The 19,178-nt window shown below is 34.7% G+C and overlaps 2 protein-coding genes across 2 annotated transcripts; one reads left to right on the top strand and one right to left on the bottom strand.

Annotated features, from left to right (window-relative positions):
- Positions 1 to 373: 373 nt before the first annotated feature.
- LOC131148692 (probable polyol transporter 4) lies at positions 374 to 5,140 on the top strand. The gene is made up of 2 exons (XM_058098576.1): positions 374 to 1,029; positions 3,431 to 5,140. Exons 1-2 carry the CDS (start codon positions 801 to 803, stop codon positions 4,792 to 4,794), a joined length of 1,593 nt encoding a protein of 530 aa, XP_057954559.1. The 5' UTR covers positions 374 to 800; the 3' UTR covers positions 4,795 to 5,140.
- A 3,136-nt stretch (positions 5,141 to 8,276) lies between these two features.
- LOC131148241 (uncharacterized) lies at positions 8,277 to 9,521 on the bottom strand. Its single transcript, XM_058097967.1, has 5 exons — positions 9,144 to 9,521; positions 9,030 to 9,050; positions 8,848 to 8,916; positions 8,422 to 8,709; positions 8,277 to 8,312 (listed from the first exon to the last, which is right to left on the bottom strand). The coding sequence occupies exons 1-5, from the start codon at positions 9,519 to 9,521 to the stop codon at positions 8,277 to 8,279; spliced, it is 792 nt and encodes a 263-aa protein (XP_057953950.1).
- Positions 9,522 to 19,178: the final 9,657 nt, after the last annotated feature.

Here is a 19,178-nt window from a genome sequence, read left to right as displayed (position 1 = left end):
TATTTATTAAAAATATAAAAATCAGCGTTGTAATTTATTAGGTTACAGATATACATAAATATATTTTAGTAAAATGTTTGTCATTATTTCACATTGTTATCCAGTTTTGCTCTTTCATTTATTGTTTATTATTAATTAATTAATTAATTACGGTGTAAGAAAAAGTGTAATGATTTCATTTGTACCAGTCAGAGATGAAGGCATTCTCTTAGGCCGAGGTCAAAACTCAAAAATGGAAAATGCTCACCCAACCATTCCCGCAATCCTCCTCGAAATATTTTCTCCCTTTTCCCTTAACAATTTTTTAAAAAATGAAAATGAAAATAAAAAAAAACCCTGGAAAATAGATCTTGAAAAAGAAAAGTCAATCCCACTGTCCTAAATCACGCAGAATTTTCAAATTCCGAAAAAAAAATAAAAAAAAATAGAGGAAGCAACTGCAACCAGGACATAGCCTCCCTTTCCCTTATGCCTTACTTCTCTACAGCTGTTTCCCTGAAAGCACTGGTTAATCTTATTTAAAGTAGGCGGTCAGAGCCGTGTGATGTCTACTGTTTGTATCTCTGCCTTCCGAAATACACTGGGGCAATTGCGAACTACGCTTGCTTTGCTTGCGCAAGCAGAACAAAGGACCCCACGCGTTGCCCCTTCTTCTTTTTCCCCTTCTGTTAGATCTAAATCTGGAGTCCATGGTTTTGTCTCTGAGGTTTAACAGTTGAAAACCCCCCAGGGAATTTTTCTGGGTCTTTTGTTTTTGGTTTTTTATATTTGAGCGCAGCACGGATAGAAGAAAAAGAGAGATGGGGTTGGTGGGTTTGCAAGAAAATGGGAATGGGGAGTTGGGCTTGTCTGGTGTGTCTCTGGGAAGTAAGAACAAGTACAGGAGGATGGATTCAGAGGTCACAGAGGATGGTGGAGATGATGATTCGCGTCATCATCATCAGCAACAAAATGGGAGCAGCAGTACCATGAAATTTGTTTTTGCCTCTGCCGTTTTTGCATCTCTCAATTCAGTTCTTCTTGGCTATGGTGAGTTTTTCTGTGTCAGCTGTTACTGTCATTTGAATTTTGAACCCAGTTATCTCATTGGTGTGCTTAGTTTGACTGGATCCCCCACAATGGGGGTGGGGAGAATTTTGTTTTTGCCTTTGTGGGATAATTACCCAATTCTGTCCTTCATTGATTTATCATGAAAAAAAAAAGAAAAAAAAGGAATGCTTGATGCCATTTTCTCTTTTGAACTGGATCTTTTCAGATTATTGATCTCACATGAAAAAGGAAAAAAAGAAAAACAAAATGCTTGATGCGATTTCCCTTTTGAACTGGATTTTTCCTGATTTTTCTTTTGGGTAAAGGCCTATTTGTTAAAACTCAAACAGATAGAAGAATTCTTGAAAAGAGGAACTAACCCAGCAATCAACATACAGAACCTCAACACAGCTAAATTCCTCCCAACCTACTAAAAATAATAGGACTCTATTTCTGCAGCTCAAACAAGAGCAACACATTGAATAAACTGTTATAAATTTGAATGATCCATCATGTTCCGATTAACAGTTAACATTCTAAGCACTTTTAAGCGAGAACAAATCATCTCTTTTTTCTTTTAGTTTGCTGCTTAACACTAAGCATGTATGGAGGAAGATCACCATCTTCAACATTGTTAAAACCCTCAATTCCATGAGAAAACTGAATGGAACTTCTGTATCTTCTTAAGAAATGTTAGACAATAATTCTGTTTTTAGCGACTCCATAATACCTAAAAGACAAGTACAAAATCTTTCAAACATAATAGCCTATAAGGGCTCCTATTTGATTCATATTTCATAAAACCCATAAAAAAATGCTTAATATAAGAAAAAATAATAATGGCAGAAAATTTACATTATATAAAAGTAGACTACAACCAATGTAAGTTATTTGGGTGCAAAAGTGAACTGCATCTGAATTTCGTCTACCTGAATGCGCTTGTTCTTGATATCTCTATTCACTGAACTCCTTCCAATTGAATGAGATATTTGGGATTTCTTGACTGCTCAAGTGTCTTTCTTGCCATAAAATTTTCTAGGCAATTTCATGTTTCCAGTCTTCAACTCATTAAACTCAATCCTAGTGATAGTTAAAGATTAATTAGAATTTTCAGGAGTACAGGTCCTTGGCTGCATTTCTGAATCCAAGGATGTATGCTGTTTCAGTCAAGTTGTATCAAATTCCTGAGAGTGAAGATACTTTTAAAATTGACTAAATTATTAACTGCCTTTTGGAAGGTCACCTAATGTCTAATGTCAGAGAAGAATGTCACTCTTATGCTGACCAGTTTAGCAATGTAACAAAAGGAGAAAGATGACATTTTTCTAGTTTTATAATGTCAGATGCACCTCAACGATTTAGATAATAATCTTTTGCAGTGTGCAGCTTACCCATAGGTTTGATGATCTTTCTCTCGCCCCAAAAAAAATCCATGGCATTGCTGCACACTAGTTTGATAATTTCTAGAGATGCCAATTTCACTTTTAAAACCTTACAAACAACAAAAAATGGGAAACTGAAATAATAACAGTAAAATAAAAAATAGAGTACAGTGTTGGAAAATAAATTTGAATAACTCAGGTAGCTTCTCCTACTTCAAAAAATATCTTGAGTTCGTGATAATGAAGTAACTTGTCCTAGATCAAATCATCGACTCTCAATGATTCTTTATGATTGGCATAAAAGTGCAAGATCCTACTGAACTGCCGAGTCCCACTCGGCACATACCATGAGTTTGTGATGATGAAGTAAATTGTCCTAAATCAAATCATTGACTCTTAATGATTCTTTATGATTGGCATAAAAATGCAAGATCCTACTGGACTGCAGAGTCCCACTCAGCACACACCATGCTTGTGACCTTCTTTTATGATGGCATTGGCATTAGATTGATGAATGGGAATACTCAACTGGGAGAATTGATGGACCTTTTCTATGATTTCCACTTGGTGCTGTGATGCACCTCACTGGAATGGCATGAAACCTAATTTCTGTGTATATTTGTTGCGCAGATAATTTCCTATGCAATGTTTTACATCTTGTTGTTGCATTTTTTTTTTAATTCTCTAGAAAACATGAGAGTTGCACAGAGGGAGAAATTTATGCAGTTAGGTGTTGTAAGCTGTGAAATGGCCCTAATCTCAAAAATAGTAAATTCTTGTTATTTCCTCTGTGAAAGTAGGCATGGGTATGAACTACATTTTGTTTTTATTTTAGTGGATGTGTAATTGGCAATACATGTTTCATTTCCTAATCAATTGATGTTCTCAGAAAGATGTCTCACTACTAATTAGAAAAATGACAAAAAAAAAAAACATCATATTTTAATCTATCTCCCTTTACAGCTGACTTTAACATAAATTGACTTCGAAATTTGACAATTTGGTTTGTCAATCAATAGATGTGGGTGTCATGAGTGGAGCAATCATATTCATTCAGGAAGATTTAAACATAACAGAGGTTCAAGAAGAAGTTCTTGTTGGGTCTTTGAGCATTATTTCACTTCTGGGCAGCCTAGCTGGTGGAAGAACATCAGATGCTATTGGTAGAAAATGGACAATGGCCTTAGCAGCAATTGTCTTTCAAACTGGTGCAGGTATAATGACTCTTGCTCCTTCTTTCCAAATACTGATGATTGGAAGACTATTGGCTGGGATTGGAATTGGCTTTGGAGTCATGATTGCTCCTGTCTACATTGCTGAGATATCACCTACTGTTTCCAGAGGCTCTTTTACGTCCTTCCCAGAAATTTTCATAAATCTGGGAATCCTTCTTGGTTATGTTTCAAACTATGCATTTTCTGGTCTTCCGGTGCACATAAGCTGGAGGATCATGCTTGGAGTGGGAATTTTGCCATCAGTGTTCATTGGGTTTGCACTGTTCATCATCCCCGAGTCGCCAAGGTGGCTGGTCACGCAGAACCGAATTGAAGAAGCAAGATCTGTATTGTTAAAGACTAATGAGAATGCCACAGAGGTGGAGGCTAGACTTGCAGAAATACAATTAGCTGCTGGAAGTACTAATGCTGAGAAGTATGAAGACAAGGCTGTGTGGCGTGAATTGTTGGAGCCTTCGCCTTCACTTCGCCGAATGTTGATCACTGGTTTTGGAATTCAGTGTTTCCAGCAGATTACTGGAATTGATGCCACTGTATATTACAGCCCAGAGATCTTCCAAGCAGCTGGTATTGAAGGTAAAACAAAGCTTCTTGCTGCAACTGTTGCCGTTGGGATTGCAAAGACAGTTTTTATATTAATTGCCATTTTTCTAATTGACAAACTGGGGCGAAAGCCACTGCTGTATGTTAGCACAATTGGGATGACCATTTGCTTGTTCTCGTTGGGCCTCTCTTTATCTTTTCTTGGGGGAGGACAGTTCGGGATTGCAATGGCAATTTTGTCAGTTTGCGGGAATGTGGCCTTCTTTTCTGTCGGACTTGGCCCGGTTTGCTGGGTTTTGACAACAGAAATCTTCCCTCTGAGATTCCGTGCTCAAGCATCAGCGCTTGGCGCAGTTGGGAATAGGGTGTCCAGTGGCCTTGTTGCAATGTCCTTCCTCTCCATTTCCCGTGCAATTACAGTGGCCGGAACATTCTTCATCTTTTCTGCTATTGCAGCTCTTTCTGTGGCATTTGTTCACCTGTTTGTACCAGAAACGAAAGGAAAATCTTTAGAAGAAATTGAGATGCTGTTTCAGAACGAACATGAATGTCAACAAGGTGAGGTTGAGCTAGGAGATGTGGAGCATCTGGTGCAGAAAGAATGACCGGTTGGGAAGGTTTTCAGAACAGCCTGAAATCTTCTGCAAGTTTTTGAAACTCCACTGGTCGTAATGATTCTGAAAATCTATTCTAATGAGTTTATTGCTGGCTAGGATTTTAATGGTGAATCCCTGCTGGTACATTTCAGCATCTACAGCCCCAAGAATTCATTTGCTATGATTTGGCAGGCCGGTTTGGCAACCCAAATTACATTCTTGCTCTGAGCCACAAACCATACCTGAATTTATTTGTGAGTATATGATATCTGTCATAAGGGAGCTTGTCCTCCTTGAAACATGTATTACTAAAACTAATATATATTAGATTTATAACTAGCTAGCGCTAGAAACATCTGTTCTTGTTCCTCCATCGCTCCCTGAATTGTTCCATTACAGATCTTATGATTGGGCAGCAGAATTATTATTTTTTGGAATTCCAATTTCAAGCTCTTCCTCTATGTTTGTTTCTTTTCAATATCCCTAACAAAAATTTCAAACATTTATCCAAGTGTTTGAATTTTTTTTTGGTCCATGCAAAAACTAACGGGTAAATGAATCCAATAAAATGCCAGGCCATTTTCCCCTTAATTCTATTTCTCTTTGGAAGATTTTGATCTACTATGGGTTTTGGATAATATTAAAATATGCATGGTCAGGCATTATCTAGAGGCAAAGGAAGCTATTTATATGACAGAATGATGGATGTCCGGATTCTCATTTGGTTTCAGAAGTTGCACTTCTTTGTCCGTCTTGAAATTCTACTTAGAATTCGGTGAAAGATTGTGTAAAATGTGGGAAGCTGTGTATTAACCAGCTTCAGAAAGAACATTAAAAGAAAAACAAGAATGAAAAACAAATTTCTTTTCTTGATTGATTGAAATGAATTTAGTGCAGTATAATTGGTTCACTTATATTGGAAAAATGACCAATTATATCTTTACATTTGGACCACTAAGATAAGGAACTAATTAACTACTTATAACAGTCATAACAGATTGCTTTGTAAAACACTATAAATCTAAAACTCTAACATTCCCCCTCAAGATGAGAATGGATATTTATCATTCCCATCTTGTGAATAAGATGATGAAAAGGTAGTGAACCAAGAGACTTGGCTAATATGTCAGCTAATTGATGCTTTGAAGGAATATGGATAATTTTAATTAAGTCCTCTTGTACCTTTTCGCGAACCAAATGACAATCCAATTGAATATGCTTAGTCCTCTCATGATGCACAGGATTAGAAGCAATTTCAGATGCTGGTTTATTGTCAGTGTATAATAAAGCAACTTGAGAATGTTGAACATGTAAATCAGTTAGAAGATAGATAAGTCATTAAATTTCACAGGTTGTTGTAGCTAAAGCTCTGTATTCAGATTCAGTAGATGATCTGCTAACAGTAGCTTGTTTCTTTGATTTCCATGAAATAAGAGAATCTCCAATAAAAACCATGAAACCAGTTACACTTCTTATAGTATCCAAGCAGCCACTCCAATCACTATCTGAATAAGCTTTCAGATGAAGAGACGAACTTGCAGATAGTAAAATCCCTTGTCCTGGTGTAGCCTTAATATATCGAAGTATTCTTTCAACAGCCCGAAGATGTATTAGGCTTGGATGAGCCATAAACTGGCTTAGTACTTTAACAGACTATGCGATGTCTGGCCAAGTGATAGTCAAGTATAACAAGCGACCTATGAGTCTTCGATATGATGCCGGATCATTTAGAGATGGTGAAGAATCTGTTGCACTAAGTTTCAGATTGGATTCCATAGGAAAGGTTGCTGGTTTACATCTAGAAAAACCACTATCTTGTAAACTATCCAATGCATATTTTCATTGAGAAAGAGTAATACCTTTAGATGATCTAGCAATTTCCAAACCCAGAATGTATTTGAGTTCACCAGGATCCTTGATGGTAAAAGAATCATGAAGAAATTGCTTGACTGAATTAATTTGATCATGGCTGTCAGAAGTAAGAATTACATCATCAAGATAAATGAGTAAAGCAATAAAAGCTGAGGGGGTTTGTTTGATGAATAAAGAAGCATTTGATTTTCCTTGAGTGAAACCAAGCTGCAGTAAAGAATGAGAAAGTTTAGAAAATCATTGTCTTGATGCTTGTTTCAGTCCATATAAACTCTTTTTGAGCTTGCAAACACGAGGGTCAGTAGCTGAAGAATAACCAGGTGGCAATTGCATATAAACTTCTTCATGAAGATCTCCATGTAAAAAAGCATTGTTAACATCTAATTGATGTAAATGCCACTGTTTGATAGCAGCAACAGCAAGTAAAACTCTCACAGTTGTCATCTTAGCAACAAGAGAATAAGTATCAAAAAAATCTAAACCCTTTTGTTGAGTATAGCCCTTTGCCACTAGTCTTGCTTTATACCTTGCAATTGTGCCATCAACATTAAACTTGACACGATAAACCCATTTACAACCTATTGCAGTCTTGTTTGGAGGTAAAATAGCAAGATCCCAAGTTTTGTTTGATTCAAGAGCCTTTATTTCCTCTGCCATAGGATTTTGCCATTGAGGATGAGAGATGGCTTGTTTGAAAGTTTTGGGTTCAAATGTTGAAGTAACAGCAGCAACAAAAGTTTTATATTTAGGGGATAATTGAGAAGTGGAAAGAAAATGAAAAATGGAATGAGGTTTACTTTGAGTAGAAATGGGAGATGATTGATAAAGTGAAGTTGTTTGGGCCATATTACCACAATAGAAATTCTGTAGATATGCAGGAGGGTTTTTGATCCTTTGAGACCTTCTGAGATTTTCAAATTGAGTGGTTGTATTTTCAGTATTTTCGTGTTGATGAGTTGATGTAAGAGGAAGTAAAGATTTATTAGGTGTTGAAGATTCAAAAAACTGAGGGAAATTGGGAAAGACAAAAGGTGTATGAATATTATTTGGTATAGAAAGAAATATAGTTTCATGACAAACTACATTTCTAGAAATAAATGTTTTAAGAGTAACAAGGTCTAAAATTTTATATCCTTTTATATGTGGTGGATATCCTAAGAAAATACATTTTGAAGCTCTTGGTTGAAACTTTCCTCTATGAGCTGTAAGAGTGCTAGCGAAACATAAACACCCAAAAACTTTAAGATAATTGTAATCAGGGTGTTTCTGGAATAAAAGGAAATATGGTGTTTGATTATTGAGAATAGAAGGAGGGGTTCGATTTATAAGATGTGTTGCCGTCAGCATACAATATGTCCAATAAGAAAGTGGCAGTTTTGACTGAAAAAGCAAGGATCTAGCAACATTAAGAAGGTGTTGATATTTTCTTTCAACTCTACCATTCTGTTGGGGTGTTTCAACACAAGAAAATTGATGTATTATGCCATGGTCAGTATAGAAATCAGGCATGTTAAACTCTTGGCCATTATCAGTCCTTAGAATATTAACAGTTGTTTGGAATTGAGTATGAACATAAGAAATAAATTTTTTGAGAATGATACGAGTTTCTGCTTTGGTTTTCATGAGATAAAGCCAAGTAAATCTTGAATAATCATCTATAATTGTTAAGAAATAATGAAAACCAGAATAGGAAACAGTTGAAAAAGGACCCCAAATATCACAATGTACTAATTGAAATGCTTTATTTGAATAACTATTTGATACAGGAAATGGAATCTTCTTTTGTTTTGCTAAAGGACAGACTTCACAGATATGATTCTGAGGTGCTGATACATTGGAATCTATTTCACTAATGATTTTTAATCTGGTAGGAGGAATATGTCCTAGTCGAAGATGCCATATATCAGCATTGGTCTTACAAGTATTTGCTAAAGGAACTGAAGGTGCGCAATTGAAATCAGTTTTGCTCCTTGCTAGAATAGAAGGTTGTTGTAGGTAATATAGGCTAGATTTCACTTTAGCAAGACCAATCATCTTCCAGCTGATTAGATTCTGCAAAATACATTTGGATTGAAGGAAAAACAAACCAATGGAGTTATCTTTAGTAAGTTTTGAAGCATATATGAGATTAACATTGAATGAAGGAATGTAAAGGGCATTATGTAAGATACTATCAGTTGAAAGATTTACATTTCTAGTAAAAACAACAGGAGCAGAATGGCCATTTGGTAAATAGACCATAGATGATTTGTTTGGTAACTGAATGGAATTGAAAAAATGGGGAGAACAAATCATATGATCTGTTGCTCCTGTATCAATGATCCATGGGGAATTATTTTTATCAGTAGAGACAATATGACAAGATATAATACCTGATGTAGAAGCAGCATTTGCTGTGGAATTGGAACTTATGGGTGTATGGGACAAACTATTTGCAAGTGACAGCAGATTTTGAATTTGCTCTTGAGAAAATATGTTTGGGATACTTGAATTTGACTCCAAAGAAGAAACAATATTTGCATTGGTAAATTGGTGTTTGTATTTCCTTGTTGAACAGGAAAATTTTTCTTTCCTCGTGATCCTTTCCATCCAGGTGGGTATCCAATTAAGTGAAAACACTTGTCTGCAAGATGACCATTACATCCACAATGGGAACAAGTAACATTTCCTTTGATCTTTGGTTTTGTGAAGCGAATACCACTCATGGCAACAGATCTCTGTGTTTGTGCAGCATTCATTGCATGAGAGTCTATGGAAATACCAACAACATTAGATAGAGACCTTTGGCTTTCTTCTTGCAGTAATAAGGAAAACACTTTGCTCATAGAAGGCAAAGGTGATTGAAGAAGTAACTGACTTCGCATCATAGAATAGGAATCATGCAAACCAATAAGAAACTTCATCACAAAATTTGATTGTTGTTTGTCTAAAAAATTCTTTAAAAGATTGCAAGAACACTGGTTGAGAATTCCACATCTGTAGCTAGGAATTGGCCTGTAACTGATATATTCATCCTAGAGAGTCTTGAACTCATTAAAATAGTCAGTAACTGATCTTGATCCTTGAGAAATTGAACTAAGGGACTTTTCTAAAATAAAAACTCTTGGACCATCACTTCGAAGATATATTGTCTTAAGTTCTTCCCAAATATCATATGCACTTGTCAAGTACAGCAGACTCCCACGAATTTCTTTTTCTATAGAATTCATTAACCAAGATAGAACAAGTTTATTGGCTCGCAACCAAGCAATTTGAGTCCAAGAATCACTAAGATTAGGTTGAGGCAAAGTACCATCTATGAATGCAATTTTGTTTTTGACTGTAAGAGCAATAGAGATTGATATACTCCATGCAACATAATTTTCACCAGTTAAAATTTCTGAAACTAGAAGAGCTCCAGGATTATCCGAAGGATGCAAGTAATAAACACTTGAAGAATCATCCGATGGATTTCTAGAAGAATCATCAGCATTTGCCATAGAAGCAGAATGTAAAGAAGATTTAGTTTCCATCATAGAAAAAAAAATACAGAAAATTTTGAAGAAGGCAACAGAAATTGAATTAACCAGTTTCTGAGATTCGAAAAAAAAAAAAAAAAAAACTTTGGCCAATCACATCTGCTCTGTTTTGCGATTATTTTTCTCTTCCCTGGTTTCCTGTAAGAGAATTGACGAATTGTGATTGCTTTCCTCTTCCTTGGTTTTCGACGAGAGAAGTGATGAAGATAACAAGCTCTGCGTGTGAGCAGTATGCTCTGATACCATGTAAAATGTGAGAAGCTGTGTATTAACCAGCTTCAGAAAGAACATTAAAAGAAAAACAAGAATGAAAAATAAATTTCTTTTCTTGATTGATTGAAATGAATTTAGTGCAGTATAATTGGATCACTTATATAGGAAAAATGACCAATTATATCTTTACATTTGGACCACTAAGATGAGGAACTAATTAACTACTTATAACAGCCATAACAGATTGCTTTGTAAAACTCTGTAAAACTAAAACTCTAACAGATTGTGTGCTTTGGATTTTTTTATTCAAAGTTTAGGGTAGATTTTCTGCACCTTTGGGAAGCTTGCCTAGGGAAACTCTGCTTATTTGCTACTCATGTTACTCTCTCCTAGAAAGGATTCTCAAGTCTGGGCTTTGGATTAGCCTTTTAGGTTTCGGCTTTGACCATTTGTGTTGTTAGGCTTGGTGTTATAATTTTCATGGCATTATTGTTGAAAGCTTGTTTGGAAAGTTCAACTTTCCTTTTATCCAAACTAAGTAAACCCACGTGCTTTTGGGTGGGCTACACTAGTTTTTTAAGTCTCCTCGCGTGTCTGTTGATATTTTGCATTAGATTCATGAAAATGATTGAAAACCATTAAAGGTTTTTATTTTTGAAAATTCAGGAATACCCTCGAGTTATTTTTAATATAACAATTATTTTGAGTTAGTAAAAAATTATCAGAAAATCGTTTCATTTTTTGACAAAATAAACCTTCTACTAATTGACGGCTAGTCAACCATTGAGTCTAAAGAAAAAAAATAAAATTGTAATTGAATCACAATATTATCCTTTGATTCAATTTTGATAAGAGAAAATGACATTAATTTGATAAATAAAGGTTAAAAAATTGGTTAATTAAATAATATATATTTTAAAAATTGAACTTGTAAGTGAATCAAACACTTGTAGTTCAGTCAAAATGATTGGTATAAGCATGACAACAATATTAAATATTTAGATAGTTATATCATTCCCAAATATTTGTTAGATACATTTAATGCAAATTAAATGATTAAATTTAAAATAAAATATAATTTAAAAATCGAATCGGATTGGTTAGTTAGTTGAATTGCGGATCACTTTTTGAGTATGGTTGAATATCATATTTAATAAAATAATAACTTGAAAAAAATTGAAAAAATATTAAGGAATTGTCCCAAACAAAGGTCAACAAATTAATATATAGTTTTAACTTATAAAGTATGGATTTTGATATTCTAGTCTATGTTTTATTTAGCTATATATTTGATAGGTTACTTGTATTTAAAAATAGTGAACTATGTTTTATTTGTTTTATAATGTATTTTGTCTTTAAATTTTTTGAAAGTTATGTCTAACAAATATTTTGTAGCATTATAATAAATATTTATTTTTAGTAATTTTTATTTTTAAATATATTAATTTTTTTTTTGAAATAATGATAAAATACATTTGTTATGTTGATGTCAATTGGTTGATCCAAAATGATTGCATCCACTACACCAGGCAATTTAAGAATTAGTTAGATCTTTGCCTTAAGCAATTTTCAAGACATTATATTGCCCAATTTTGTCAATTTAATTTTATTTAATTCATATCATTTTAAAATATCAATTTATTATGAGTAAACTTTATTTTTTTTATAAAAATATATACCTACTAGTTAACTGATGGTCAACAGAAGGAACGTTCATTTTGTCAATAAAACTAAATCTCTGGGATTTTTTTTATAGTTTTTAAAAACTTAAGGGTATTGACTTTTTGAGTTCGATCCCTATTTTGATAATGATAAAGTATAAGTATTTTACGCGTGTACTTAGTGCTTGAACAAGTTTACATTTCAATACGAACATAAGGTACTGGAAAATGGAAGTCATGAGGCGCATAAAGCTCATCTCAACTTGACGTATTCCATGAAGATTGAAAAGCAAAAGAAAAGAAGACATGTTTTATTTTTAATGCATTTAGTTTTTAAAAACCTTTTCATAAAATTCCATACTCATGGACAAAGGGTTTTAAAAGTTTCAAGGCTTAAACATGTGCATTTTGAACTAGCCTCCATCAACCGGCCCTTTCCTATTTTAAACACCCCCAGCCCACCAACCTTTGTAATGGCCCATTTTATAAAGCCTCGATCGACTGGCCATATTTAAAGCTACAATGTCCACCGAACTGACCCTATACTCTCGGCCAATTTTAAAGCTCGGCCAATTGACCATTTTAGTTCAAAAAAGGTCCCAGTCGACCGGCCTTTTGGTCTGACAGATCGATCTTGAGCCTCAACTGACTGAACCTACAAAAGTTCGGTAATCGCCTATGGCCAACCGACCAGTGCCTTCCACGGTCAACCGACTTACGTAGAAAATTCAAATTTTAGCTAAGGTTAGCTGACCGAACCTCTCGGGTTGGTAATTTTTTAAGCGCTAAAATGCCATTATTTTTTAATTAAATAATTTTAAAAATGCCCTCTATGTTCCCAACGATCATATTTTGAAAAAGGTCTATAAATAGCCCCTCGTAACTCATTTCTTAGAAAATGCTTATATTGATAATGCTCTCAAAAATAATTTGTGCTTTATTGCACTCTCTTGCTCCCATTTCTTTGAAAAATCCCTTTGTAAGAGAGCATTTGATTTTTATTTCACTCCCTTATTTGCAAATTAGTTGCTTTCGAGGGATTGTTGAAAGGAACATTTGTTAGGGCATTTATATCATTTTCAAAGCCTTTACTCTCACTCATGTCTTAATTTTTGAAAATCATTCTTGAGAGTAAGCATATAGTTTCTCCCACATATTTTTTCTTGATAAATATTTTTTGGGGAAGTTCATATAGTTTGTGGATCTTTATACACATCTATTGCAAGATTCAAAGGCTCACTTGTGTTTATTTGTAAAAATATTTTTAACCCAAAACCCTAACTTTCCTTGAACTAAATCTTTGGAAAAATATTTTTAAGAAAGTGTTTATAATATCTTTGCTTGAAAGGTTTCTCACAAGTTGATATTGAGAAAATTATCTTTCATAATCTCGATTTTAATTGAAAAATATTTTTGAGAGAAACATTACCATACTCTACTGAACTTTAAATCATATCTTGTGTGAGTGCATTATAGAGCTTTAATTTGTACATCTCTACTTATTTGAGAAGCATTTGTTTATACGAAAAACTATTATCTTTATATTTCGGGTGTGGCCTGAAGAGGAATACACCATCATATAAGCTGTACCGATTTGGCTCTAGCCCGGCTAGGTGAGCTGAGGAGACTCCACCTCCTAAGGAGATTTGGTTTGGTTCCGCCTAGTAAGTTAATTGAGGAGACTTCGCTTCGTAAGGAGAAACCAGTTTGGCTCAACCTGGTGAATTGAGTTGGGGAGACTCCGCCCCGTAAGGAGAATAGGTTGGGTTCAGCCCCGTAGTTAAGTTAGGGAGACTTCGTCCTGTAAGGAGTAATTGTAAACGGCGTCGCTCCGTCCAGTTAAGTGAGCACTTAGTGGAATCCTCTTACTAGTTGGCTTGAGGTAGGGACGAAGGCAGTATTAGCCTAACCTTGATAACAAATATCATGTTCACTTTCTCTTCCCTATGCTATTTTATTTCCACACTTGAATGTTTATATTTTAATTATTGTGAATGATTGGGAAATACTAAGTTTGTGATATCTGTTTTAAATATATGCTCAGTTAAATATTGTTGGGTTTTGTAATTGCTTAGAAAGACCCTAGGTTGGGCAATACTGACTGATGCTTAAAATTAGACACACCTAACCTAGGAGATAATTTTTTAAATAGCATTTTCACCCCCCTCTTAGGAATAAACCATTCCTATTAATTGGTATCAGAGCCTCGTTGCAAAAAGTTTAACCGCTTATGCTAAAGATTGCAATGGCTCATACTTGTTCACTCCATGAGTCTGATTTCGTTTTGATTATGACAAAACCAATATTTCTCTCCTATGCATTGAGCTTCTTGAACAGGTTTATCCTTACATGCACTGATGGTAGGAACTCAAGCAAACCATACGGACTATGAAGATCAAGCTTCATTTATGGCAAGTGAAGAATCAAAAGAATGAAAACCTATTTGCTATTGTATTTGCATTCATTTTTTGTTCTGTGATATAATATGGTCTATAATAACTACATCACATGCATGATACGACTAAATGCTCAAAGACCATAGATTGACCTTAGGGATTGGTCGACCGACGCCAAGTTCTTTAGGTTAAGTTAAATAGCCTTGGCCTTAGATAGACCCTAGGTCCCTTCATTTAAATTTTAACTCAAACAAGACCAAAAACTTAAGTTTGAAAGGGATTCGGGCGACTGAAGCATGTGCGTTGAAAACGCCTCGGTCAACTAAACTATTGACTGATCAAAAAGTTGACCTGACTTTGGGCGACCGAACTCAAATGAACTGAGTGTTCCCGGTCGACCGAACTCAAACCTTAACTTTTTCCAACAACTCGGGCACCCAAACTTCATGTTCAAAATACTCCCAGGCGACCGAATGTGCAAGTTCGGCAGACCGAACTTAAGACGAGGCAACCGAACCTCGGATAGATTGGAAAATCGCCTTGGTCAGAAAACTAAACCCTCATTTAGGCACCCCAAAGTTCAAACTTTAATTTTTCTGTTGTATCTGTTCGGGCGACTGAACCTATGGTCGAACGAAACTCTCGGGTTGGCCAAATTTTTACAATGGTTAATTGGGGTTAAACAAGGTTAATTTCTTAAAACACTTTTAAAACAATTTTAATAATTTTGTGAATGTCCCCAACGGTTATAATTTTGGCCATGCCTATATATATAGGTTCATTTGCTTAGATTAGTAATTGATTAGAAAAAATACTCTCTATATTTTTTAGAGAGCTTTTTCCAAATACAAAGCCTATATACCCTCACATACTACCATTCCTTTGCTAAATCAATCCTTGTGAGAGTGCTTTGAATGGTTGTACATTGTTATTTTTTCTAGGAAACTCTCATTGTGTTGTATATTTGATTTTCGAATTGAGAGTTGAGCATAAGGTGTTTCCCCCGATTTTAGCTAATAAATCTTTGTGTGGGAAAACCTTTGTAGTTAGTGAGCCTTTGCATCATTGTTGCAAGACTCATCAAACTTGTGTGTTTTTGATTGTGTAAAATCATTTTCACAAGCTTACTGATTTTTCAAATATCTCTTGAGCAAATATTTTGAGAAAATCATTTGTGAGATATTTCGAATACTCTTGTTGGAACTCTTTGAAACCTATTGTGATTGATTAATATTGATACTTTGTTTCAAAGATTGTTTGAAAATACACTCTAGGACTTGATTGTATATTTACACCAGATTTAGTGTTAGAATACTTTATTGGCACTGAGCATAATTACTATCATCTGTGAGTGCATATTTATCTGGACTATATTATGGTACATATCTACTTGTGTAGAAGCACATTTGTTTGTACGCAAAAATTTATCTGATTAATTGTATTCCCGACGTGTGTTCGAAAGAGGGAGACTTGTCTTGTGAAAAGTCCCGAATTGGTTTCAACTCGGTTAGGAAAGTTAGGTGCACCATCCTGGTAAGGTGTTGTAAACGGTGCTGCTCCACCCGTGAAGTGAGCCTTAGTGGAATTCTTGTACTTATGAGCCAAGGTGGGGACATAGATAGTATTGGATGAACCCCGATATCATATTCGGTGTCTCTTTTACATTTCTTGCATTGTATTCTGCGTTGTGCTTAATTTAATTTTTGTGCTAAATATACTACATATCTAATTGACACGGTATTGCATTTGGTTGAGAAATACTGAAATTGTGGTGCATGTACTGAAAACTATTTAATATATCATATCTGCAATTTCATACATACTTAGAATGCCCCTAGGTTGTGTAATACTGCTGCTGGATTAGTTGAACCTAAGAGGAAATTTTTTTATCTCCAATTCACCCCCTCTTGGAATTGCACCAAAGTCAACAATACTGGTATATCCCCATTTGGTGAGATACAGTCATGTGTCAGGCCTCCTGTATTTTGTGGTGTTGATTACACCTTATGGAAACAAAGAATAAGCATATTTATAAAATCAGTATACTGGAGGGCCTAGCAGGTGATTGCTAAAGGAAGTTGTATGCAGGTAAATGAAAATGACATAAATTTGATGTATGCAAACTCAAATGCCATGGATATGTTATACTATACTTTAAGTTTTAATATTTTTCATGAGATCGTGGCATGTAAATGTGCGAGGGAAATTTGGGATGAACTAGAAAAGAAATATGGAGAGTCCAAAGAGAAGGAGACCACTCCTCCGAACACTCCAAACTCAAATGATCAGGAGGAGGTAATTCAATAGCATCAACATAAAAAGAGGTATATGATTCTTACTCTACCTCAATTGATGATTCTTATGACAAATGTTGTGATGTATCATGTGTTGAATCATTGATTGAATCTAGTGATAATCTTGTTAATGATGCATGCATTGATTCATATAATAGTTATTGTGATAAATTTTATGATAAATCATGCAATAAATTCAATAATATAAGCATGGCGTCTAACAAAAAACTAGAAAAGGCTTTATTAAAATCGCATAAGTTTCTAGTTAGGAGGTTTGAGATAAAAGCAATCTTGAAGAATGAGAATAAAAGGTGGGCAATACAATTAGAAAATCTAAGAGAATATCATGCCTATGACGCCCCGATTTTTCATACCATTTTTTTTTTCAATATAAATAAAACATATTAGTCACATATCGACCACATCAACACCTCTGATACCATTTATACATAACCCGACCCGAAGTGGGTACCGAGTACACAATCATTCTCCTATACACAAACCTTACAGTGGAAGTCATAACATATATACATACCATAGCGAATACACATACCATAGTACTAATTCATCTATAAATACATGTTTAATACATTCCCAAAGCGAAACACAAAATGCTCTAGGGAAATCCTCCATCCCTAGCTCAGAATACTCACCTTGTCTACGCATGGTATCAACTCCCCTCTATCTCGAAGCTCTATCACCTGGTCTATCTCGGTTTCCTCAAATATTTAAAAGATTGGGTGAGACGTATCTTAGTAAGACAGAATAAATTATCTACGGTGTGTGGCAGTATGAGTTTCATTATATCATAACATATATTCATTTCAGTGATAATATCTTCTAAGAAAATATATCATTCCACATTCATAATTATATAGATATAAAACACAAACTTTCATTAGCTTTTACTTTCATTTCCAAAACCATACACATGCAACCCATATTTACCAGTGAAATTCCTGAGAATAGGGGAGAATACACGCCCATACCTGTAACTCCTCTCTACCCTGATATCGTTTATATCCTTGTCCAAATAACTCGGGCTCGGCTACAACTGATACCCATACGGGCACTCACCTTACTCAGTAAGCCCTTAGGCAGAGTGTTTTATTTTGCTTTAATTATTTATATTATTAACCCACGCTATTTCATTTCTCATTTCCATTTTCATTTTCATTTTCATTTCATTTCTATTTCCATTCCATTTCATTTCCATTTCACTTCCATTTCATTTCTATTTTGCATCTAGCTCATGAGTGTCCTCGGTAACCAATACATCCGCGTCTGTAACTCATGGCTTCCTTGAGGATATTTTCCACGTCATGCTTCACCCCATGGTCGAGGTCACTCACTATACTCCATGCCATATTTCCCCCTATGGTCGAGGTTGTGCGACCCGAAGATTGGACCTAACTGCGGTTGGCTTACCCGGTTAGATTAAAATAAACACACCATATACTCGTCTATAGTACGAATGGCCTGCCATATACCCTGATTCGGACTCAGGGGGCAAAATAACCCTTCACATTGGCTCATTCGAACTATCATACCACATGCTCCATGAGTCCGTGTGGTTGCACTAATCACCACTAGCAACGGTATCGTGCTCAATTCAATAACACATCCATCCATTAGGGTTTCATTTCCACATTTCAATATTTCACAATTGCAGTATTTCACAATGCAAATTTTTTCACATTTCCAGTATTCTCATTTCACATTCATATTGCAGTGTTCACATTGCAACATTCACATTCTCATATTCTCATTTCAATATCCATATTGCAGTATTTGCATTACAATATTCTCATTCTCATATTCACATTTTAATATCTATATTTTAGTATTCACATTGCAATATTCCATTTTCATATTCACATATCAGTATTCACATTTCATCATTCTTATTGCAGCATTAACATTGCAATATTTCATTTTCAACATTCTCAACTCATTTCATCATTTCAATGATATTTCATCAAATCAATACTCATTTCATCTCATAATAACACATACATATCTCATTTCACATTATTCACGTTTCTCAAGAAAACATGTCCATATTTCATATTTTTTCATTTCTTAGAAGATACTTTTCAGTACAAATCACTTTTCATCATTTTCCACATTTCAAATTTCATATCTCAATTCACATTTCATAATCTTATATTCTCAATGTAAATCGTTCAACTCAATTTCAAATACATTTCAATATAAATCATATGCCACACAATTTTCATCTGATAATCATATCATAATAAATTTTAGGTAAAATATCATATTTCCTTTTTCTCATATTTCTCAACCAATAATTTTCATAAAAGACTGCTATAATTTATTCCCCTTACATGGCTTACTGAGAGGTCCACTAACAATTTATATCATACACTCCTCGGCGTTTGTAGCTTAAAAGCCTGAAATTTATTTTTCCCCAAATTA

Source organism: Malania oleifera, chromosome 2, assembly GCF_029873635.1.
Source record: "Malania oleifera isolate guangnan ecotype guangnan chromosome 2, ASM2987363v1, whole genome shotgun sequence".
Taxonomy (NCBI): Eukaryota; Viridiplantae; Streptophyta; class Magnoliopsida; order Santalales; family Ximeniaceae; genus Malania; species Malania oleifera.
Note: the sequence above shows the minus strand (reverse complement) of the source record. Positions and strands in the feature narration are given on the sequence as shown.